The 24,898-nt window shown below is 49.9% G+C and overlaps 2 protein-coding genes across 2 annotated transcripts; both read left to right on the forward strand.

Moving 5' to 3' along the window:
• Positions 1-764: 764 nt before the first annotated feature.
• Positions 765-14,296, forward strand: LOC131205318 (serine/threonine-protein kinase Genghis Khan). The gene is made up of 20 exons (XM_058197381.1): positions 765-819; positions 900-1,345; positions 1,428-1,532; positions 1,605-3,499; positions 3,578-3,895; positions 3,974-4,080; positions 9,933-10,063; positions 10,240-10,692; positions 10,757-11,185; positions 11,265-11,360; positions 11,433-12,135; positions 12,200-12,298; positions 12,375-12,485; positions 12,568-12,753; positions 12,830-12,920; positions 12,986-13,136; positions 13,209-13,281; positions 13,360-13,484; positions 13,551-13,672; positions 13,742-14,296. Exons 1-19 carry the CDS (start codon positions 765-767, stop codon positions 13,668-13,670), a joined length of 5,694 nt encoding a protein of 1,897 aa, XP_058053364.1. The 3' UTR covers positions 13,671-13,672; positions 13,742-14,296.
• A 2,705-nt stretch (positions 14,297-17,001) lies between these two features.
• Positions 17,002-20,564, forward strand: LOC131206589 (malonate--CoA ligase ACSF3, mitochondrial). The gene is made up of 3 exons (XM_058199198.1): positions 17,002-17,733; positions 18,620-18,712; positions 18,784-20,564. The coding sequence occupies exons 1-3, from the start codon at positions 17,283-17,285 to the stop codon at positions 20,364-20,366; spliced, it is 2,127 nt and encodes a 708-aa protein (XP_058055181.1). The 5' UTR covers positions 17,002-17,282; the 3' UTR covers positions 20,367-20,564.
• The last annotated feature ends 4,334 nt before the right edge of the window (positions 20,565-24,898 follow it).

A 24,898-nucleotide genomic window follows, 5' to 3' on the forward strand; every position in this document is an offset into this window, starting at 1 on the left:
AGGAAATGCAATGGACGACGCCGTGGCAAGAAAACGCCGAGCCAAACGTGTTTCCACCCCAATAATTCCCATTCAGTTGAAGCTGCTTTTATGCGCTTTGTTTATCGACGGACGGAGCCTAGGACGAGGAGTCGAGGCTTTGCGTGTGCGTTTCATGTGCACGATAACGCCCGGACGGACGTTTCTCACAATCGGAGACGCAGTGTACACACGCTTCCTAGACACTTGCTGTTCGAGCCCGCCCCAAGGAGAGTTTTTCTTTTGATTCCATTCGTTTCTCTTCACTCTAACGTGTGTCTACGTCTTTCAAGAAGCTCCCGGCTAATGGTCATATATCCGCCCGAACGTATCCGCAATCAGATTTGTACTAATCCGTGGTATCATTTGTTTGTTTCAGGTGTCGATTTATGGGCGTAAGGACGGACCGTGACGGACGATCAAATGGTACAGTGTAGCTGTGCTACGCAGCCTCCGTGCCGGTGGTGGCGGTTGTCCTAATGTCAACCGGAGGGCCATCGCCACCGCCATTCGGTTGTGAAACCCCTGGTAGCATTTTCCCCCGCACAGATTCAGTCGCTCTCGGAAACCTCTGAGACTACTGGGCCACTTTTCTAGCCATTCGCACTCGATTCGCCGCGCCTGGAGTCCTGTGGCTTAGCTAGCAACAAATTGTAGTGACCCTCACACAAGTTGGCACTCAAGGCGCAAGTTGTTAGTCGCACACTAGTTGAGGAAGAGTGATTAACACCCCACCACACTCCAAAATGGCCTCCGATCCAAAGGACGTTCTTGCGGGGCTGAATTTGTCCAAGCTGTCGGGTAAGTGTTTGTCCCAATCTGGTCCCAATCGCGTGTGGCCGTTACTTTGTCAGCAACGTTACTTTCTTTCTTTGTTCCAGTACAATCTCCCGCCGTTCGTTTGAAGGAGCTAGAAAATCTGATCCTCGATCAGGTTAACGTGTCCAACACGAACAATAACATCAACAGCAGTAGCAGCAACGGTACGAACAGTCCACTGTTTGGCAGCATCCTTGGCGGAGCGATAGCTGCCGCCGGGCTGTCGGCGGAAAAGTTCCTGTCCGTCGAAACGATGCTGGACTGTTTGCTGGTGCTGTACGATGAGTGTTCCAACTCGTCGCTCCGCCGCGAGAAGACGGTGTCCGAGTTTATCGACCTGATGAAGTCGGTCGTGCAGAGCATCAAACAGTTGCGGCTGTCCCGAGAAGACTTCGAGGTGCTCAAGGTGATAGGACGTGGTGCGTTCGGCGAGGTGTGCGTCGTACGGATGCACCACACTAGTCAGATCTACGCAATGAAGATACTGAACAAATGGGAAATGCTGAAGGTAAGTGTCCAAAGGCACCCCGGTGTACTCTCCAGAAGGACTTTTGTTTAAAGGGGGCTGCGCACTTTCTGTGTCCTTGCAGCGAGCGGAAACGGCTTGCTTCCGCGAGGAACGCGATGTGCTCGTGTTTGGCGATCGAAGATGGATCACCAACCTGCATTATGCTTTCCAGGACGATATCAATCTGGTAAGAGGGGGGGAGAACTGACCTCAGCGGTTCAACCTTTGTTTAACACTCGTTTCCCTTTACTCACCGTAGTATCTCATAATGGATTACTATTGTGGCGGAGATTTGCTGACCCTGCTGAGCAAGTTTGAGGACCGGCTGCCGGAGGATATGGCCCGGTTTTATATCGCCGAGATGGTGCTGGCGATACACAGCATACACGAGCTAAAGTACGTGCATCGGGACATCAAGCCGGACAATATCGTGCTCGATGCAAGCGGCCACGTTCGGTTGGCCGATTTCGGCTCGTGTTTGCGGCTTGGGCCCCACGGCACGGTACAGTCGAACGTGGCCGTCGGCACACCGGACTACATCTCGCCCGAAATTCTGCGCGCCATGGAGGACGGCCAGGGCAAGTATGGGCCCGAGTGTGACTGGTGGTCGCTGGGGGTGTGCATGTACGAGATGCTGTTTGGCGAGACCCCGTTTTACGCGGAAAGTCTCGTCGAAACGTATGGCAAAATTATGAACCACAAGAACTCGTTCGATTTCCCGAACGACGACGAGGAGTACGGGGTGAGTGAGCAGGCCAAGGAACTGATACGCCGATTAATCTGCGCTCCCGAGTATCGGCTCGGTCAGAACGGTATCGAGGACTTTAAGGCGCACCCCTGGTTCGAGGGCATCAACTGGGCCACGATACGGAACGGGCAGGCACCGTACATACCGGAGGTTTCTAGTCCAACCGACACGTCCAACTTCGACGTGGACGACGCCGACATCAAGCTGTCCGATGCCGTACCGCCGACCACGAATCCGGCCTTCTCCGGTCACCACCTGCCGTTCGTGGGGTTCACGTTTACCAAGGACAGCTCGCTGTCGGACGTAGGGAAACTTTCGCGTGCCATCAGTAGCAGCATTACGAGTCAAGCGACGGGAGGAGGCGCAGGGGGGCCTCTGGCGCCGCTCAAGCTAGAAAAGCACGGCTCGGAGGAGAAACAGCGCCTCAGCCCGGACAGTACGCGCAAGTTGCAGGATGAGATCAACATTCTGACGAAGCGCAACTGTGAGCTCGAAAGTCAAATCAAGAGCTTCGAACGGGTGGGCGCCCTGTCGGTGGGAACCGGTGCGTCCGATTCGGTCGATGGGCAAGTCGATGCGAAGGTGAAGGAGTACGAGAAAACGATTCGATTCTTGCGCCAAGACAAAGAGGACCTGCAAAAGGAGCACCAGGATTCGATGGACCGCTTGAAGCAGCAGGACAAGGAGCTAAAGGATGCGCTAGAGCAACGCAAGCTGGCCATGACCGAGTATACCGAGGTCACGGACAAGCTGTCCGACCTTCGGCAGCAGAAGCAGAAGTTGTCCCGTCAGGTGCGCGATAAGGAAGAGGAGCTGGAGGTGACGATGCAGAAGGTGGACACCCTGCGCAGTGAGCTCCGCAAAACGGACAAGCTGCGTCGTGAGCAAGATGCCCGAGTGCAGGACTTGGTTTCGGAGTTGAACCGCGAACGGCAACAGCGCGAACGGTCCGAGGAGTGCTACCGGCAGTTGCAAGTCGAGGCACGCAGCCGCAGTTCGTCGGAACTGGGCTCCTCGAACTCGCTGGGCATTTCGTCGTCCGACTCGATCCGCTTGGAAATCGATCGACTGGAAGTGGAGTACAGCGAGAAGATCAACCAACAGCAGACTCGCTACAACATTGAGATATCGGCATTGCGGGACCAGCTCAATGAGGCCGACAACCATCGGGAGATGTTGCAGCGGGAACTGCAGCAGGCTCGCGAGAAGCTGGACTCTAGCCGCCTAGAGTCGCTCACGGACTCGGAGGAAACGATCCTCGAGCTGCGCAAGCACCACGAGCGGGAAAAGAAGCTGCTGCTGGATGATAACCGCAAACTGATCACCGACCTCGAGATGATCAGTGAATCGAACCGACGTCTGACGGCCGAACGACTGCAAATGGAAAGCGAATATGAAGACCTAAGGTATGTGTGTTTGTGTGTGCGTGTGGTTGATGAGAAAATATTAGTAACAACTCCCCCCGCGGGTGCCGTTGTTCACAGGAATAAACGCCAAGCATTCAGTCAATGGGAACGTCAGATTTCGGAGATCATCCAGTGGGTGTCGGACGAGAAGGACGCCCGCGGTTATCTGCAAGCGCTCGCCACCAAGATGACCGAGGAGCTTGAGTACCTGAAGCACTCTGGCCCACTGAATCACAGTGCGAGCGACAACAAGAACTGGCGCAACCGGCGCTCGCAGAAGCTCGACAAGATGGAACTACTCAATCTGCAGAGCTCGCTGCAGAACGAAATCCAGGCCAAGGCAGCGATTTCGGAGGAACTGACGCGCACTAGGACGGACCTGTTGGCCGCACAGAAGTGCGTATGGGAAACAGTGGCGCCTGGACGTACGTGGTGGATTATGACACCGCTCTAATGTCTCTTGTTTTCTTTCAGGGATCTGTTGGAGACTCGCCAAATTTGCGACAGCATCGGCGGTGAACTGAAGCGCAAGGAGAACGCCATCAAAGAGTTGCAACAACGGCTTGAATCAAACGAAGGATGTGAGTACACAACGCTGGTGACGGTGGTTGCTTACTATTGATTAACACAGATAACTTTCAACGCTTTCGACTTCGTCGGAAACGGTTCCGTTTTAAGACCGTTTCGTTTGTTTGTTGGCTCTCGAACCACAAGTGAGCACAAGTGAGCGGGATGTGTTCGGGACGCTCTCTTGCGTGCTTAATAGTTGCTCTGAATGGTCCTGGACAATTCGGTGTCGGTGAAGTTTCACAGGCGTATAACACGTATTATACATTTGTCACTGTCTTAGACACGTTTGGAAGGAAGGTGTGCGGAACAGCTTACTTCTTGTGGTGGGATGGATAACGCATCTGTACATCATGCGTGGCCAAATTCTCTGAGCTCACTTATAAGACGAACCTTTCTGCAACTTTCGATCAACAATCTCATTTAACAACCATACTAACTCCTTGAAATGTACGTTGACTGTAAGACGGTCACTAGCAACGGCGTGTCCAAGTACTCGAACGTTTATGTTGCGGGTTGCGAATACGGATAGGTAAACACCATTATATTATATGCCATTTTATGCACAATTGCTTCGTGACCAAGTGTCCAATGCACTCAAAGTGGACCTTCCCCTTGTGTTCGATCCAAAACCCGTCAAAAGTGTACAAACTCCAATTCCGGTGTGTATGTATCCTTCCCCAACCCATGGGCATGGACAAGCAAGCGGTTCTCTTGTAACGTTCGCTTCGAAACGTCTGGACAGCCAGCTAAACGGAAATTCGTATGATCAAATCATTCATTGGCTCAATGTTTTCGCTTGGCCGTTAAAATAGAGTAGACGCCACACCATTTCTTAGATGAAACCACAAGCAAAACTCTTGATCCTCTTGGTCCCTTGTACCGGTGTAGCTTTACCGTCGAAACATATGGTTGTGCGCGCGCGTGTGTTTGTGTGTATGTTTATGTGTGGCTGTGGCGTGTACCGATCTGTTTCTATATTCCATCATTGAATTAAATGTCTTTGACTTTGTTTCTCTGCCGATTTGCGCGCTCTACCTGAAACCTGAAATACCGCAAAATCGACCGCAAACATGCTATTCTTCGACTACTGAAACTGCACGACACACAAAACGGACAGCAGTGCCACTTCCGGTCGTTCAGCTTACGAATTTTGAAGAGCTAACATTCTTGAGTGGTTCTCGGGCGGGAACTAATTCCCGCCAAAGCATTAGCGAGTCGGGTGGCCGTTCCAGAAGCTCGCGGGAAGTGGAACTGCGAGACATCATGGAGACGGCGAGAAAACAGCAGCACACGTTGGGGGGTTGCACGCCCAACGAGGCAGTACCTGGCCAACGCGGCCCCGAGCTCGATGACGACGGATTGGTGGCGACTTTGTTGAAGGAGCTTCATCAAACCGATCATACTAGGGCGCTCGCGGCCACGGATGAACTGACCGATTTCGAACGTGCCGTTTTGTCCAAATACATTGGCGAGCTGGATGGTGGAACAATGATGGTATCATCGCAGGCATCGGCAGCGGTCGAATCAAGTGATAAACAAGGTGATGGTGAGATTGGTCGTGATAGTAGCCTAAGCGGAACGGAACGGCAGCTGGATGAAAATGGCAATGCTTTAACGTACGTCTGTGGTAACGGCCACAAGACACAGATCATTTCGGAGCAGCTCGTAACGGGGCCAATGAAAGAGGAACAACGACAAAGCCGCGAACAAAGCCAGCAGCACGCCGATACTGCTGCTGTTCCGGTGGATGATCGTGGCGAAGGGCGTGAACATTCGTCTCGATCGGAGGACGACACGGTAACGGCAGCAGCAACGCAACCGAAGGTGGTTTTATACGCAAATATGCCCACTAGCAACAGCAGCACTGCCGCTAACCACGATCTCGCAGATCATCCGTCGAAGGACGACGTTGACACTTCCATTGGCACACTCAGACCAATCCCAGACCGTGCGAGCGCTGATGCTAACGATCATAATCGCTGCCAATGTTCGGGTGTTGCTAGCACTACTACCACTACTACTACTACCACTGCTGCTTCTGCACCGGATGTGGCCGCTCAACAACGCAGTAAGTCATCGTCAGAGACCGCGACGTTAAGCAATAGTATGGTGGCGGATCGCCAAGAGGTGCAACAAAAACCGACAATCGTCTTTGGCACAACGAACGCAGTAGACGACGACAGCACGCTGGCGACGGCGGCGGCGGCGGCACCAAAGGCAACTACGGCGACAGTAGCGACACGCAATCGAGCAATGAGACGCAACTTTTCCGTGTGGGTCGGTGTAACGTCTTGCGTCTGGGGCCTGTTACTCTATCTAATCAAATCGTATACGTAATATTTTCTTTTACTTTTTATGTCGTGGTTCTTTGTTTGACTTGATAACTGTGCTAGTTTGGCCAAAGTCATGTAAATCGTTGCCTACTACTCCTTGTTTTTGTGTCCTGATTACTCAAAGCTTTGTTGAACGCGCATTTCTTCGGTCCATTTTAGGCCTCGTTACTTGTTTATTCGTCCTTTTGTCTATAATACCCTTTGTTTTCGTTTGACTGTTTTGTTGCTTTGTTTCGTTTGATTTTTGTCTTATTTTGTCCGTTTGTCCTCTGTATCATTAACACCGAAGAGTTTTCCATTGTGCGGTTTTGTTTTCGTTTTATTTTCTTTGCTAATACTGCGCATATCCATCTGTAATGTTTTGTTTCATTTCGTTCCTTCGATACGCGTACAGTGGCACTTGTTTGGATTGTTGCAGTTGATCAATGGAATAAGAGGAGTGATTTTGAAGTAAATGATTGCGGTGTGGATGCCATTTTTAGGAAGAAAAACTATAGTTCAGGTTAATATACGCACCTAATTAGGTAAGAACAATACTTGGTGCCTTGTAACGTGTTTTTTTGTAACGGGAAGGTCGCTGCTGTCGCGCAATTAGTTCTTCATTGAAGCACGTGTTTTTATCTAGCAAAAAGTAATAATATAGCCGAAGGGAGAACAACAACTTGTCTAACTGAACTGATCAACAAGAGCATCACCACACATCAATATTAACGTTTAATCCATACCATTCTCACGTCACCTTAACTGCAATTTTCCAAATAGACGGCTTTCTGTGCTGCGAAGAAGTAGAATAAGAAAAACAGACTATCGAACAAAAGGACACTCAAAAAAGCCTCTAATCGTAGCCTCGTTCGATAACCGTGTGCCAAACTTTGTCCTGTAACTGCCTGTAACATTTGCTCGATTGCGCCGCGTCTCGCTCGCTCCATCCATCTGATCTTATCTCGTATCCGCCCGCCTCATCGCTCGGGGCGCAAAGTATGCCCAGGCGCCGAAACAAAGCAGCGCGAGCGGCACAAGGGCGCAACGATCGAAAGTGAGAGCTTAACCGCCGGTTGGACTGCCGCGCCCAGATCATTTAATACTTCCATGCTCATAAGAACTCGCAGTCGCAAACATGCATCTCTCAAAATCTCATCATCCCGTCCATCATCTATCAGAGTAGTTGCCATCAGCATCCGCGGTTGCACTGTTTGTGGCTGTGAAAGCGTGCGTGCCCGCTCGCCCGCTCGCCCGCCCGCCCGCATACCTTTCTAAAACCCCGTTTGGCGGCCACACACCCCACACACATCCGATCGCTCTCTACAAGTGTTGTTCTGTTGTGATGTTTCTTCCTTGCAGATCGTGGTAACAATAATAAACTCGAACAATGTTGTAGTTGCCATACCAGAAAAGTAACGACAACAATCACCACCACAACAACCACGACCACCGTCAGCACGACCGATGATGGCGCTGACGATCAACACTGTTACCTCTCGAACGACGCACCAGACGCAAACAACATCGATCGCCTCACTCATGCCATATCCTCGACGTCCACAACAATGACGACGATGGCGGTCAATGGTCTCTCACCCTCGCCACGCTCGTTACCAACTTGCTCCTCTTTCTCATGCTCATCGATTCCAAACACCGTGAAATGCGTGACAGCCGCACCGGTGGCGGAAGCTGGCCACGGTTCGCACGCTTGCGAAGTATTGATTGCTCAAACCCTGTCCGCAGCAGTATTGACTCCACCGGCAACGCCACAAACACACCACAACACAGTATCGACAGTGGACCGCGAAAAGGCTGCCGAAAGGGATCCAAGCGCATCACCAAAGATCAGTAGATCCGATCAGCAGGAGGCTGCTTCCGGAGACGATGATCTGCCACACGAATCGGCTTCCAACCGTCAGCTGGACCGCTCGGTTCCGCCATCGCGGACCGAATCACTGACGTCGCTCGCATCTTCATCGTCATCATCATCATCCTCATCGTCATTATCTTCATCATCTCCAGCAAACACCACCACACCACCACTCTCGGAATCGGCCACCATTGCGATACTTTCTTTTGCAAGGAATCGCCGCAAAGGGAGCTACCGGAAGCGCAAGAAGCGCCGTGATCGGCACCGGAAATAGTGGGGCCCTCACACAATGATAGTCTGTTAGCCCACGGCGGTTGTGTCTTCTAGTCAGAACGGAAGAACCGGAAAAAACAAAACGAAAGGCTTCACGTGCTGCGTGAATGTGTGCGAAAAGTGACCACACGAGCTGCGAATCTCCCCAAACGTTGAACGATCGAAATCGTTACTATTACTGTAAAAGTGGTCCAGGTGATCCAGATCCGGTGGAACCACGCCGCCCTTTTCACGCATTATGGTGCTACGGTTACGATCAAGCCTCGCAAATCTCGGTGCCCCTAGGTGTGCGCTACGCACTATCGTTAAACTCAGCTACGATCGTTCGTTTTGGGGTTTTGTAAAGAGATAATATCATAATAGTTTCCAACTTTGTGTCCCCTCCTGTACAGGGTTATACGGGGGACAATTTAGCTTACATTGTTGAGTTAGTGTTGCTGAAAGGTCGAAAAGAAATGCCAACAACATGGTTGTTGCAAGAGAAGCGTTAGAGAAATATATATATAGATGATAGAGGAGAAAACTATGACAAAGCCTCGTTTGTGGAATTTTGATGGTGGCGTTTGAACGAACCTCGGCTCAAATGACCTTTCGCAGGGTTTTGAGTTTAGTTCCTCTCTCTGTTTGTGTGGGTTGGTGTGGTAGGTACAAGGGTGGTGTGTCTTGTTTCGTGTCGCGATACTAAACCCATTGTGATAATCCATTGCTGCCCGCGTCATACTATAGGACATTGTAGAAATGTTATTTATGAAGCCTACACGATGCAGTAACATTTGTATTATAACACACACCTCGTCTGACGCGCGATTCTTTCCTACGTAAACGCGCTAAACGTGACCCCGGGGCCCCCCTTTACCCGCCGGTGTACTTCTCTAAAAAGTGTTAAAAGTGTGTTCCGCTCTTCCATTGGTCTTATCATTGCTTAGAAGCAAAACAAGCAGCTTGGTTGTTGTTACTTCTCTTTATACAACATGTTACAACTGATTACACTCTTAGCCCTCGACCAACATTTTCTGCCAAATAATCTAACAACTCGTGTTTGCGTTCTCTTTTTCTTTTCTCTCTCTGTTTCATCGCAATTTTATCGCACCCACATTCCAAACTGAACCCAACCAACGCGCTCTGACCACCACACAACAACCGTGTGTTTCCAACAACATCGACATTTTTGCCTTGATTTTATTTTTCGCTGCCGGCCCTAAAATGAATTGCTCGCATTAATTTTTGTGACTTTTTGTGTACTACTCGGCTCCATCCCCGGATTAATTTGTGTTGTTTTGTTACACCCGTTGTTTCGATTGCTCCATTTTCTGTTCCGTTAATGTTCAACAAACCAACCCAACCGTCTGTGTTTTGTGTTTGATGGACACACACCTGTGGGTTCGCAACCGGCCGGGAAAACTAGTCCTCGAGCGGCCCTCTTCGCAAATGTCCTATCTGGATCACTTCCTGAAAGAATCCGGCGGTGTTGGCAGCGGTGGTGGCGCTGGCTCCAGCTCAACGACGCACACAAACTCAACGTTGGCCATCAACATGGTGAGTGTTTAACTATTACGATCCCCAACGGATTAGCCGACCTCTCACGTATCCGCCGCGCATTGCACTCTTTGCACCTCCGACCAATCCTGATGCCAAGGCAGCCCCCTGGGCTTGTGCAATTGTTTAATAACGTTTTCGCAAAACTTTCTCTTCACTTGTACCACCCCAAGCAGCCGTCGGGTAGCAGTGGCGCTGCGGGGCAGCAATCGCACCGCAAAAGTAGTGGCGGTAGTCAGCAGCACGTAAACACTTCGACTAGCTCATCCTCGAACAATCTAACCACCAATGCACCATCGCACCTCAACCAACAGCATAACCAAAGCCTCTCATCTTTGCATAAACAACAATTACACCACCAACAGGTGCAGCCACCGTCGTCGACGCCTCAGCCGCCGACGCAACAGCAGCTGCAGTCCCATCACACCTACAGCAACCAGCAGCTGTTGCTTCAGCAGCAGCAGCAGCAGCAGCAGCAACAACAACAGGAACACCAGCTGCAGCAGCAGCAGCAACCCCCGATGCATCATTCAAACTACTCGATGGAAAGCGAGGACGGCGATGTGGAGGACAACAATCGCGGGCATTCCTTGTCCAGTTCGAAGAGCAATTTGAGCGACCATTCGCTGGTAGGTCAGGGGGGTTGATCAGTGTCTGCCGGAGTTGCATTGATTCCAACCCATATTTCCACAGAGCATGCACAGCGTGATGATGTCCCACCAGCAGGATCTCCATCCGCATCGGCCCCAGAAGCCGAAGGTGCACCAGTTCCTCGTGCGCACCTTCTCCAGTCCGACCAAGTGCAACCACTGCACCTCGCTGATGGTCGGTCTTACGCGGCAGGGCGTGGTTTGTGAACTGTGTGGTTTCGCGTGCCACATGATCTGCTGCCCGAAAGTGCCCACCCAGTGCCCGGTTCCGTCGGATCAAACGAAGCGTCCACTCGGCATCGATCCGACGCGTGGCATCGGTACGGCCTACGAGGGTTACGTCAAGGTACCGAAGCTGGATGCCGTCAAGCGCGGCTGGGTGCGCCAGTTTGTCGTGGTGTGTGATTTCAAGCTGTTCTTGTACGACATTTCCGCTGATCGGAGCGCCTTGCCAAGTGTTCACGTTACTCAGGTAGGAGCGATCGTCTAGCGTCCAGTGGTTTGGTGGGATGGACATATAATGATCACCCATCCACCCTTACACTCCGCAGGTACTGGATATGCGAGATCCAGAATTCACGGTTTCAGGCGTACGGGAGAGCGATGTTATTCATGCAACAAAGAAAGATGTCCCCTGTATATTTAGAGTAAGTATATGGCCCCCGGTGGGTACCCAGTCAGCTGACTGTAAACGGTTGCCATTGCCCATTGCCTTCCAGATAACGACATCGCTGCTAGACGGTGGACCATCGCTGCAGACACTGATGCTGGCTGACACGGAATCGGAGAAAGCCAAGTGGGTAGTCGCCCTGAGCGAGCTGCACCGCATACTGAAGCGAAACAACCTTCCCAATACGGCCATATTTCGGGTGCGGGAGGTGCTGGACAGCAAAGTGTCGGCGATCCGTAGCGCTCTCAGTGCGTTAATCATCGACCCGGAACGGATACTGCTCGGCACCGAGGATGGTCTGTTCTGTCTCGATCTGGATCGCAGTCAAATCGCACGGATAGGCGAGAGCAAGAAGGTGTACCAGCTGTGGTACATCGCCGAAGAGCAACTGCTGGTCATCCTGTGCGGGAAGCAGCGACACCTTCGGCTGCTACCGATCCGGGCGCTCGAAACGGCGGACGTCGAGTGGATCAAGGTGGCCGAATCGAAAAACTGCATCACCGCCTGCACCGGCGTAATCGAGCGTGGGCCACAGCCCGTCTTTTGCATCGTGCTCGCCCTGAAGCGCCAGAACACATCCCAGATCGTCGTGTACGTGGTTAACCGGAACCGCAGCCGGCATCACAAGATGTGCGAGTTCACCGTTGCCTATCCGGTCCAGAGCCTGCAGGTGCTTTCCGATATGCGGCTGGCCGTGGGGCACCAGAGTGGGTTCACTGCGTACTGTCTACAAGGCGCGGCGCAAGCCATGCGTACGTATTGCGGGGCCGATTATTTTCTTCGCACACTTCTTGTAGCAATGTTTTATGGTTTCAGCCCTGGTCCATCCTGAGAATCAATTAAACAACTTCCTCAACTTTTCCGGCGTAGATGCATGGCGGGTGATCGAAATTCAGTCTGGTCATGGTAACAACGGTAAGAGCAATGACTAAAAATATTCAGCTGTGTGGACCTCTAACTCAAGCAGCTTCCTGCCTTTCTTCTTTTACAGTGCACGGTGAATATTTGCTCGTGTTTCAGACGCTCGCCATCTATGTCGATCTTCAGGGGAGAAAATCGCGCGATCGCGAGATAATGTACCCGGCCGTTCCGAAGCATATCAGTGAGTGTCACCCTGGCCGCATAAATGATTCGCACGCAAACACAATTCTAATGCTTTGTCAACGATTTCTAAAATTATTTAGCGTACTGTGACGGTCACCTACTAGTCTACTCGGAAACTCATTTGGACATTTTCAACACGCAAACTGCCGAATGGGTGCAATCGATTGGTTTGAAACGTTCCCGTCCGCTCATGAACAATGGCAGCCTTACGTTAACCTATCTCAACGATACCGTTCACGTCGTCTATTTAGCAAACATGCACACGAGTAAGTCATTGCGTGCCATGATCGTAATGTGCGTGATTCGCAATTGTTTGTGATTGTATGTGATTTGTGTTTGCAGGAGAATTGCTCAATCTGTCCCCGTGTGATCGTGATGGTCGCCTGAAGACGAAACGCTTCTCACTGAGGGAACCGAACCGCACCATCCGCACGTAAGTATGATAAGCAGAGATCGCATAATAAGACGGAGATCGTTCACCGTGACCTACATCTACAGGAGCACCGATCGTCGTTCGAAGCTTATCTCAGCCCCAACCAATTTCAATCACATTTCACATATGGGGCCCGGAGATGGCATTCAAAAGCAGCGACTTCTGGACCTCCCGACCACGATCGAGACCGCCGATCAAAGTAGCCAACAGCAACGGGTAGGGAACACTGCGAAAGCAGCGGAATTCGATATATTTTTCTATTGTTCATGACTTATTATTCGGGGACAGATTTCAACTATGCGTCACGCGCCGCCGCCTCCTCGCGCACCGCCTCGTCCGTCGATGATCCATCCACACAATGGTAAGTGTACCGGCTTTCCTTGGCCGCTGTGCCCTCGGAAGTTCCCAATAATGAAGACGTTCGTTTACACTCAAGAAGGTTCAAACAACTCTTTGCCCGGCGCTAAACGTACGGCACCGGCAAGGCCACGCGACCAACCACCATCGTTACCACGTTCACCTAGTCCACTGGGAAGCATGTCCTCATTACATGACGTCTTAAAGGTAGGTTGGTGCGGACATTGGATAAGGGCTGTGGCAACTCCATTGTTAAAGCTCCATTGTTTCCAGGTTTCGGTCGCCGACATGCAGTCTGAGTCGCGGCAAAGTGTTGCGAGCAATAACTCCAGTTCCGTTTCGACTCCACCGTCACCCACGAATGATCGATTGAGTTCCAGTTACGATTCATAATGGTATCTCCACCATGGCGACAGTGCGAGTGCCACGTTTCACTAATGCTGTGCCCTTTTGCCTGTTTACAGTTTCCTGAAATATTTCTCCAAATTGTTGAACATTCGTTCAGTGTTCGAACGGAATCGGCCATCGTTCTGTCTGAGGCCTCCCTTGCCGGAGAGCCACGTGCGCCGCAGTTCGGATGCTTTGTGAGCCCACCTTTTGTTTATTTGTTTTAACACTACGCCATATACCGTTAGTTGGACTTGGAGAAAGAGTGTCAAAATCTGCAATATATACGCACTTCAAGCTAAAGCCGGTAGTTTCACCGTGCGCGTTCGGAGGAATGTCCCTCTGAGGTATCTACACGCTTGTGTCCAGGAGAGGGGTGCTTAGCGATAATTTATGATCTCTTGAAAGTGAACAAAAGCTTCTTTACTTGTTTCAAGTTTGTTTTTTTTAATGGCTCTGTCCCGTCTCAAATCAACCCGACCCGAGAAGTGGTCCGGGAACCCGCTGTATCAATTATAAAGGGCGGCGATGAGACCGTAATTAGTTCCATCACTCAAACACAACAATAACTGTGAGCTGGGTCGTCAGAAGGCCAATTGATGTTATGAGCAATATATTTGATCACCATTTTCAACCCCAGCCTAGAGATTGCCCCCCCCCCCCCCCCCCTCCGTTGGGTTTCCCAGTTGTGTTTGCCCTTTGTGCGAGTGTATGTGTGTATGTGTGCAGTACGGAACTTGTAAACAGATAGTAATCTAGTAATTACGACGGGGAAACCTCCTACAAACAATATTTCTACAACGATCAATTCCTTATAGTCCCTTTAATCTTACTCTCTAGGTACTATGAAAAAAGAACAAAAAAAAACGAAGTTAGTAACTACGATCTACAAAATAAAACACACCCATACACTTTCGCTTATTCCACATACTGTGTGCGTTTCTGCGTGCATTTGTTGCGTTCATATTCCTATTCTAGAAAGCGCCCCAGAAGGCCATTCCTAGCAATGGTCGTCACATGGTTGCAATCGCTATTCAAACAACAGTAAAGTTACCAACCATAAACTATCTCTTTGTTGGGGAGAGGAGCGTTCTCCGCAAGCGATTCACGGTATGAACATATTATAGTTAAATGCGCTTGATAATTGTAACACTCTAAAAGTCACAGCACAACGGTCCGAGGAGGAACGGGGTGCCCAATAATTCATCCTATGCTAAAAGAGAAAGAGGGCTACTTGAAGGGACATCGTTAGGCAGGCAAACCAAACCTTATATCATAGCATATTTCGGAGAAGAAATAGTGTACTCTAGTGTTACGCATTGGCCGATGAACGCAACGAAAGCATATAACAACGACCAGCTGGAGTATCTGGTGGCGTGGCACAGAGTCGTAACGCGCGCTATCACATCACTTGGAGAATACTGAAACCTTATTACATTAGCACAGGAGAAGGATCGAAGCAAAAACGATCAACGATCGCTGCCTTTTAGCACCGACACTTGATGGAACGAGGAAGAAGAGACCTTTTCTTGAAGGTCCACCGTACACACATACACTCCGGAAAGATGGCCGGTTCGCAGTTCGGCGGTGCAAATGGTGCTTCCAACCTTTAGCAGCAATCGCCAAGCGGGATGAACGTGGTAGAAGGAAATGCGTAGCCACTCGTGCCGCATACAGTAACGAACCGGCGGCTGATGTGTCAATATACAAACAAGGAGATAAAAACTGGAATCAAATTATACTTACTTCAGAACAATTATTATCGTAGTGTATTAAGAACGTAAAAACTTAACAATGAAACCGATGGCGCGGAGACGGGCTGCCGTTTGTCTGAGACACAGTTGCTGCCACCGACGTCGCCGCGACCGGTAGTTTGTAGTCTGTGTACGGGTTTTATTTTTGCTGTTGCAAAAAGTAAAGTAAGGCAATGGACACATTCGGTCCTATAGAGCAGCTAGAGAGCGAGCAGCGACGCAGGAAGACGACGAGAATGGTGTGAAAATTAAGGACAATATTTAGTATTCCCAACGCAGTTTGATACTGTACTTGTTATATGTTGTATAACAGAAAGGGCTTGATGAACAAAACAAGGGACAACTAGAACGGATCGAGTAAAATCGGAAATGATCGAAATTCGCCCGAATCCCGGCGCAGAGAGGCGTCAGGAAAGTATGGACAGAGTGCTCGTATCTTGGACGAACAGGCGCCTGAGCAAGCAGGACAGAAGTGGTGAGAACTGAAGCAAGTAGTTATGTGCGTAAGAATTCAGACCGTCAATCATAAAGCAGTACTCACGCATCCTAACCATTTACGACTTACCGCCCTCATATCGCTTATGCTACACCCGAGCAGCTGTATGTTGATTTTGTAAAAAGAAAATACCCAAACGATAATCACAGCGGCCAGCCGGCAGTTGATGTTAAGCGGCTTTCTTTTATCTTTATTCTGACCACTTTCTAAGCACATTCGCCTCCATGAAGCTCGTAGTATACGTAACAAATGATTTTACTAGTATTCTCGGACACGAAAGCTAGTTAAATGATTGTGTCTTGAAATTCGCATCCGCCGCCATCCCATTATCTCTTGTTTTTGCGTTGTTCGTAAACGAAAATCTCCTAATGTTTTAATTTATTGACAAATGACGCGCGTTCGATGGGTTGTAGTTTTTATTTATAAGCGCAGTGCAAACTAATGGCATAGAGTGAAAAATATATACTATCTCTCTGGACATGTGTTTTCCGAGGCGCGTTTGCGTTTTGGCTTAACAAACGGAATGTTCTGTTCTGGAACCCTGTTTCCTGTCAACAACGTGAATAAATGGAACAAAAAACCGAGAGATAAAATAAAAAGGAACAAAATTGAACAATTCCACTCTATTCGTGATCTCTTTTGTTGACTTTATGTGATCGGGGTCTCGGGGACACTTTTCTTTTCTGCGGTCCATTGTCAACATTCAAATCCATTTTGCACCTACGGTGGACAAACCATTGTAATTTTTATTCCATTTTGATCTAGTTTTCACTGCAAATCACTACCATCCGATCCGCGGACTTTCTAGCTCCCTTCTTCCGACTCATTGCGCATCCTGCGACCGTTTCTTCAGGTAAGGAAGTTCGTCTGAAAACCTTAGCACACCTCACGATAACAACTCCAAATAGTGTAACGGTCTGTACCGCACATTCAATTCAAATACTCAGTTTTTTGACGTTCGCACAGAGCATCTCGAACGTCATTGCTTGCTGTCAAATTCACGTGTGGAGGTAAACAGAGCACGCGAGTGACGAATCTTGAGCTGAAACTGTTCGGGATAATATTCCCGTTATAATATTCTCCGCAATCTAGTCATAACGTGCAAGCCAAGCAAGAGTTGGAGAATGTTGGTTTCTGAAGTGGTTGCGAAGAGTGGTTTGGCTTAGCGATTCTACCCAAAAACGGGTTTTCGAGGTCGCAAAACGAGTAACGTATTTGGTCAGGGCACACAAGAACATTGCTATTGATTCCCCTCAAAGCGCGTTTCTACGGCTGGTGGACGGTCGGTGCAAGAAAATAGGGTGCACGTACAACTTTGTTTTCCGGTGGTAGAAAGACTTGCAAATCTCTTAGACAACAGCAGGAGCGATGACGAAATTTGTGCTAGCCAGGCGATGTCTGGTGGAAGTGGCTACCGGCGGCTTTGGGAAAACATCACCTTTGATGGCATCGCAGTTAAAGTGTGTTACGTGGATTAGACATTACCGCTCGTGGCCCGGAATCCAGAGCAGCGACATCGCTACAGTCAGCAACAGCCATTTTTATTCCACACAAGCAGACAATCGTAAAGCAGCTATGAGGGACTTCGACGACGGTGATCGACCTCCGTCAGACCCGGAAGCGGTGCATGCAGATCTTCTGAGGCGGTTAACGCAGCTTTATGATAAGGAGGTGGCCAAGAATCTGATCGTACCACCGTTCAAGCGGGCACTGTTGTATGGCCATAAATCAGCGGTTCGCGATCAATTGGGTGATTTCAGTTTCATTCAGCTCTACGAAGCCGTCAAACGATTCGCGATGCAAATATCGCACCATTGCGGTGAGTGGCAAAAAACATCAACAATGATGCAATCCGAAGAATGCGAATGCGATTTCGCATGTCGCTTTTGTCGAACACTTGTTTCTTCTGTTTTTGAGAAACCGTCACGTTCAAGGTCAATCATGTCTGTTTATTGCCCCGTCGGTCTGTCCGTCAACGGCGTGAACTGGCGCCGACCGGTCGAAAACGAAAGGAGGCTGCAAAAATGAAGTCACTTTAGCGCATCTAGTATGCCGAACAAAATGTTCTGCCGCATGATTTTTTGCACCAATCATCTGTCATGTCGCTGGTCGGTCGCCGTGGCCTTGGAACCGGTTAAGAAAAGGTGTCTCTTCGGTGTTTGGGTTGCGACGCAATTTTCGAGACACTTTGAACTGTCCTTGGTTGGACAGCGGAACGGAACACAGCGCGGTGTGAAAAGAGCGCTAGAGATCCTATTTCAATGTTAATGTTTCATTTCCCTTGCGGAATCGAAGTACTAAATCCACACTCCGTCTAACTCGTCTGAGATTGTTTTGGCATATTTGCAACGCAACGAAGCAAAGCGAACCGAATGATCCTTCGAGCAAAACAAACCACCACCCCATCACTAGTATGGGGGAGGACGCTATTTTTAGTAGTAGTAGCGCCATCTGATTTCTGTTTCTTCCCAAACAACGGCGAACCTGTGGCGGCTCTTATCTCCCTTACGTTTGGTCGTGTGACGTGCACAAGCCAGGGCTTAATCGAGCATTTCGCCCTCTGAACTGTAGCATTCGTTGTTTATGTCTGTACGTCTGGTGCGAATCCTAGGCCATTCTTCGGCGATGCTGGTGATGGCACCGAATTGATGGTGACTTAAAAAGGAGATATTGTCTGATCAAATGCTTTTTATTACCATACGCAGGTAGTGCATCCCAGTCGCGTGTGGCGTTCCTGTGTCCGAACAATGTAACGTACGTGATCGCCCAGTGGGCCTGCTGGTTTTCGGGACAAATAGGTAAGCATGGACGACGCACATTACCGTCACACATTAGGTCAAATCGTTTGTCCGCTGTTGTCTATTTTTAGCTGTTCCGTTGAACGCGAAATATCCAGCGGACCTGTTGGAGTATTATATCAAAGATTCCGACGCGTCCCTGCTGATCAGTACGCAGGAGTTTCTAGCGCAGGCCGAACCGTTGGCCGTAAAGCTTCAAATACCGCTACTTCTGGCAAGCCACGAGTTGCTCAATGCCACACCATCGACGGGTGCGGCGCTTTCGACCAGCGGTCAACGGGAAGCGCCAACCGATCGTACAGAGGACATCGTGTCGTATCTTGATCCGCGGCGTGAAAATTTACTGCAGCTCAATGGTACACTCGTGTTGGAGAGCGCGCTCAACGGAGAGTTTTATCGCGATGCGAACGCGTTGATCCTGTACACGTCCGGAACTACCGGCAAACCGAAGGGTGTCGTCCTGAGCTACGCCAATCTTGACGCCCAGCTTGGTGCCCTTACCAATGCGTGGCAGGTTACGGCCGGCGACTCGGTGCTCCACGCACTTCCACTGAACCACGTCCACGGGACGATCAACGCGCTCAACCTTCCACTCTCGGCCGGCGCCAAGTGTGTGATGCTCCCAAAGTTCGACAGCAGCAGCGTGTGGAGCTACTTGCTTAACGTCAACATGACCACCAAGGAGCGGGTGAATGTGTTTATGGGTGTTCCGACGATGTACGGACTACTGATCCGCGAGTACGACAGTGTGTTCGCTCGCAACGCCAGAATGTGCGATTACGTGAAAACACACTGCAAGAACAAGATCCGCTTGATGATATCCGGCTCGGCGCCACTGCCGGGCACCATATTTGATCGTTGGAACGAAATCACGGGCCACCGGTTGCTGGAACGGTACGGGATGACGGAGACAGGCATGGCCATTTCCAATCCGTACGTACAGGACACCGGAATGCGCCGTCGTCGGCAAGGATGTGTCGGAATGCCACTACCGGGTGTGAGCGTACGGATTGTCGATCCAGAAACCGGCCATAAGCTAACGCTGGAGGGTACACCAAATGAAGGTCTCTGGGAGGCTGGTAAAGACAGCGGAACGACCGGAGCGCAGCACGCGAATCCTACAGAATCAATTACGGGCCAGCTGTACGTTAAGGGACGCTCAGTGTTTAAGGAGTACTGGAAGAAACCACAAGAAACGGCCAGCGAGTTCGACAGCGAGGGCTGGTTCCGAACCGGTGACACGGCACAGTACGAAGATGGAACGATACGCATTTTGGGCCGCACGTCGGTCGATATTATCAAATCTGGCGGCTTCAAGCTGTCGGCGCTCGAAATCGAAACAGCTCTGCACGAGCATCCCGACACGTGCGATGTTGCTGTGCTGGGCCTTCCGGACGATACCTGGGGCCAGCGGGTGGTTGCAGTGATTAGCCTGCGGGACCAGGTGGCTAGCGAGACGTTCAGCATTCCAAAGCTGCTGGTGTGGCTGGAGCAGAAGCTGCCGAAACAGGCCCTGCCGAAGGAGGTTCGCGTGGTGGAAACGGTTCCACGCAACGCGATGGGCAAGATCAACAAGAAGCAGCTGGCATTGCAGCTGTTTGGCGACAGTGAACCAACTGGCGGGAGCGGCGGTGGTGGCGGCGGTTTACCATAAGTGTCCCCCAAGCCACGAAAACACACCGCATCGTATTTATGCATCCTAATAAAAATGTCATCCACAATTGTAGAACACAGAAACGACGCCGGCTGCCACAAGCTTGCTAGTCACACAACACCCAGAGAGGGCGAATATTACTCTATTTGTTTAAACTAAGCTAGCTTAACGAAGACCGAACGTTTGTTATGAAGGCCTTCATCAATCCAAGGCAGGAAACACTGGCACAATAACTTTGTTCAACAAATGGATTGTGATTTTCGTTTTAAACGACATCCGAAACCGGTAGAGCGCACCCTTACGCCACTCACGCCCGTGAGTGTTCGTTTATTTTGACATTTTGATGTTTGGAAATTGGTTGGAAAGACGATCGATTTGCTGGTTGCAATAAATACACAATAAATAAAAAATAAATAAAATAAAATAAAATAAATAAATACACAATATTGTAGAGGATTCATTTACAGTGTAATGATTGAATGAGAGAACATATAAATACGAGAGAAAAATCTCACGCATGTAAATAAGAGAGAATAGAGAAATACAGAGAGAAAAGAGAACGGGAAGGCAAAAAACAGAGCCCGGGAACGGACAGTGCGGTCAACAAGTCCCGAGACTACTGTCAGTTTGACGGAAAAGAGTTGCTTCAAAATCAAAAATTCAATAATATCGGGTAGGAAGGAGTTAAAACTGCTCGTAGCTTGTCAAAAGGTGTTTGTTTCGCTACAATAATAACACTGAGCCGAAAACTAGAGTGGTGTTTTAGTCAGCAGTTTTAGTAAGCTCGTGTGCGCTCGCGTGTTGGTGTCCAGGTTGGTTCTCGGGAATCGTTGCGACTTTTCTGCATTCTGCGCGAGCTCCACCGAGCTTTTTTCGTGATAGTGCTGCGTTCGTGCAAACTTAATGACTGAATGCGTGTGCTGACCGCTATGTTTGCCCAGTGCTTTAAACCGAGCTCCAGACCCGGAGGGTGTAATTTGCAACCGATTCTTCGCACGGGTCGAATTAGTGACGAAAAGTGAAGAAAAAAGTCTTTCGAGGCAAAAGATCACGACGACGGCCGCGGTGTTGTGTATGTGCGTGACGGAAGAACCGAGCGAGAGAGAGAGAGAGAGAGCAAAGCGAAGGCGCGTGTGTGTGTGTGTGTGTGGCACGATGTTGAATGTGGTAATCGGAGAGAAAAAGAGAGAACCGAGAATCGCAGCGACAGAGTGAGAGCGACGGTGTGAAATAGCTGGGGAGAAGTGAGAATAACTGGGGGAGAGCACCAAGCGTGAGAAGTGAGAAAGGAGAAAGAGCACGGTCTGGTGGTAGTGTTGGTGCTAGTAGTATCAGCAGCAGCACCAGAGTACTAAGTAACACAGCAAAAGCTGAAGTAAAAAGGGTGGACACCGAAAATCACCCTGGAGGGCCAGAAAATAGTCGGTTCCGATTGCCCCAGTGCGACAGGGTTAGTTCCCGGAGGGTTTCTGTGCTGCTGTGCAAAGCGACCGTGTCCGTGAATTCTCGGCATGCTGTGACCGCTGTTGGTTTTCCGTAATCGCTCCATCGAAGCGCAGCAGTGAGTCAATGGCAATTCGCCCGTTTCCGTCGGTTCGTGTTTTCGGGAGTTGTTTGTGTTCCTAGAGCCCGGATCGGTATTACTGGACTCCCTGGCAGGATGTTGGTCCGACTGGGGAGTATTGTGTCTGGAAGTGGGCAACACTACTACAGCAACGGCAGGTGGAAGAATTATGTGAACATCTGTGCGCCTGTGTGCTCGACCTGCTAGCCTGTGTGCGTGCCTGCGTGTGTGTCCGCGCCCGTATTCATTGTTGAGTGGGAGTGTTCGAAAACAACAAGGGACTCCCAAAAATTGTGACTGGCTGCTCTTGCTGCCCGAAAGGAGTAGCAAACCATGGCAGGCGGTCCGAGCAGGCTCCGGGCAAGGGAAGTAGGCAGTGAAAAAATCGTTCCATGGCACGGCAAATTTGTGCACGTTTGTATCTATGTTGGGGCTTAAACTCTTTTTTCTTCCATCGTTGAACACCCGCCCGTCCCGTGGTCCCTGGCTCCGTTTCCGTGGCGCGTTCGTAAGAATCGGAAAGTGTGCCCTCCAAATGATTCGGGGACCCCGTCTTGCCCCAACCCCCCGGCCGTGTGGTGTGAAGAGATGATAGAAGAATAAGACACAGTCTCAACACGGAGTGCACGGAGTGAGAGAGAGAGAGAGAGAGAGAGTGAACTTTATTGCATGGGAGAGCGAAAGCAATAAAACAACTAATCGCTGTGACAGCCGCTGTCACTGAAGTGCGTTTTCAGTTTCCACGGCACTTTGAACTAGAGCAACCTCATTGGGGAAAAAATAAACAAGAAGGAAGGACACAGTGGGCGAAAATTAGAAAAATGAGCACCACCGAAAGGACCCAATGAATAAATGCATGTGTGTGCAATGTGGCGTGTGGCCACGACGCGCGGACGGGCACGAAAACAATATTTTGAAGTATCTTGCAGCAAAGCTGCGCCAAGCAGACTCCGGAGTAGTTTATGCTGGTACATCCAGTTGAAATGAAACCAAATTTTTGTAGAATTCGTTTTACGGCATCTCAACATGCGTGTGTCGAAATGTCGCGCGAGTATTGTTAAGTGCAGTGGGCGAGTTTACTAGTGTTAGTAGGCGGTGCGACCAAAGTATGTAGTCACTGCGCTGCGTCGTGGTGGTTTGTTACAAAATGTCAAACGGGACCTGCGAGAGGTTTTTCCACACGACGAGCTCGTGAAAACCTCGAATTGCGTTGGGTGCATTTTTCCGTGCATTGTACGCTTCCTTTCGAATTAATTTAGATTCCATCCATCAGACCGGAGCTTTACTTTTGGCAGAATACTAGCCCACATGCTGGGTGTGAAGACAACATAGATAAGTGCAACCGGAAAGCATTGAAAAATTTGTTCTCGTTCATGCAGGTAACCCAGTCCTGCAAGCAATATAGGCAGCTGCTAATATTCTAAGTCCTGGGTGGCGCGATAATCTGCAGCACCGTGTTTCTGTATAAATCTTCTTCTTATTGCGAATGTTTCCTGATAAATCGTCCAAGACGAGGATAAGCCTTTTATTGTGTTGTTAATTGTGAAAAGTGACTAAACGAAGTGTGAATAAGTTCGTAAATTTGGTGATTGTTGATCATCTAGCAACCATCGGGGAATCGTTCGATCGCAGTTAGCCTCGCATGCTGTTCCGGCTGCCGGGTGAGCCCTTGCGCCACCATTCAATGGGAACAGCCCACCCCTAGCATCCTGAATTCCTGGCCCTAGGAAGAAAGGTAACATTCCACTTTTTTCACTCTTACTTTTGCTCTGTTTGGCGCGCTCACTGTATCCAATGGTCAGTCAAGGGCGTTTGAGTTGGTTTTTGTTTGACCTAATGGTAACAGATAAGTTCCCAGAAAAAAAGAATCGATTCGTTGGCCTATCGCACACTTGATTGGGTTGTGGTGCGGTGCCCTTGCTTTCCGAATGCTAGGGATAACAAAGGAGGATAAACTAATAGACACACGGCTTAACGGGTAGCGAGAGAGAACCTTTGGTGTAGTACGTTGACCTTCTGGAAATCGAAACTGTCCTCGGTCTCGGTGTTACTTTTCTCGGAGAAATTTTTTCTCAATCGTTGCTACTGTAAACAATGTGATGTTCCTATTGTTCCGATGCTTCTAAGGGTCAACGATGGCTCAACACGACTGGACGATGGTGCGGATTTCATTTGGGGCGAGCTAAAACGCTCGCTTTTTGGTCCGTGTCGGTGCTTCGGCAGACCTTTGCTTTCCTTCCATAATTTCCATGGTTTCGCTCAGCCTCTCCGTTTCAGTCCGCGTTCTCCTGCGAAGCACGGTCGCCGTGGCCCCCCTAATCTCTCGTCTCCGGGCAGCCGTGTCTCTCGTGTTGATGCGGACGAGAATATGACAGTCCGATGGTGATTTCTTTGATTTTGTCAATAATTCAAACGTCCCTCCAATAGATGCCACTGGGTCCTGTAACCGTTTTCGCATCGTCAACTCCACCAACCTTGGTGGTGTCAGAAGAAAGATTGCCTGTGTCCGTTTTTCTCTGTTTTTCCACTCTTGGCGTGAGAGAGTGCCGCCGTGCAGTTGCCGAGAGTTGCTTTCCATATGTTGCTGTGCTCGACGGCAACAGTGAGCACAGCACAGCAAATCGCTTTCGCTCTTCCAGCTCGCTCTCAGCACTTCGCTAGCACCACGATTATTGCACTCTTCACGGTAGTGTCACTGTCAAACTGCCTTCGCCAGAAGCACACACTCCATCTTGATCTTTCCGCGCTGCACACGCGTGATGGGAAATAATTTGATCGCATGCTTGGATAAGAGGTGGAGAGTGGCTTCTTAGTAACTGTTTGGTTCTCTGCACAAAACGCACTTTATCGCTCCCAAATGGTGGGGCTCCTTCTCACCTGTGAGTGCACTCTTTGGTTATCTCATCTCACCGAACGGCTACTACGGTTCGACGTGTAGATGTTTTCAGCAGCAGCACCCGAGGTGCGA

The sequence above is a fragment of the Anopheles bellator genome, chromosome 1 (assembly GCF_943735745.2).
Source record: "Anopheles bellator chromosome 1, idAnoBellAS_SP24_06.2, whole genome shotgun sequence".
NCBI lineage: Eukaryota > Metazoa > Arthropoda > Insecta > Diptera > Culicidae > Anopheles > Anopheles bellator.

What these genes read in the sequence shown, in the direction of transcription:
- LOC131205318 (XM_058197381.1), top strand. Translation starts at nt 765, where the DNA reads ATGGCCTCCGATCCAAAGGACGTTCTTGCGGGGCTGAATTTGTCCAAG. An exon ending in TCCAGGACGATATCAATCTG is followed by an intron (nt 1,533 to 1,604) that starts GTAAGAGGGGGG and finishes TACTCACCGTAG; the next exon opens with TATCTCATAATGGATTACTA. An exon ending in GTCTGGTCATGGTAACAACG is followed by an intron (nt 12,299 to 12,374) that starts GTAAGAGCAATG and finishes CTTCTTTTACAG; the next exon opens with TGCACGGTGAATATTTGCTC.
- LOC131206589 (XM_058199198.1), top strand. Translation starts at nt 17,283, where the DNA reads ATGACGAAATTTGTGCTAGCCAGGCGATGTCTGGTGGAAGTGGCTACC. An exon ending in GCAAATATCGCACCATTGCG is followed by an intron (nt 17,734 to 18,619) that starts GTGAGTGGCAAA and finishes TACCATACGCAG; the next exon opens with GTAGTGCATCCCAGTCGCGT. An exon ending in CTGGTTTTCGGGACAAATAG is followed by an intron (nt 18,713 to 18,783) that starts GTAAGCATGGAC and finishes GTCTATTTTTAG; the next exon opens with CTGTTCCGTTGAACGCGAAA.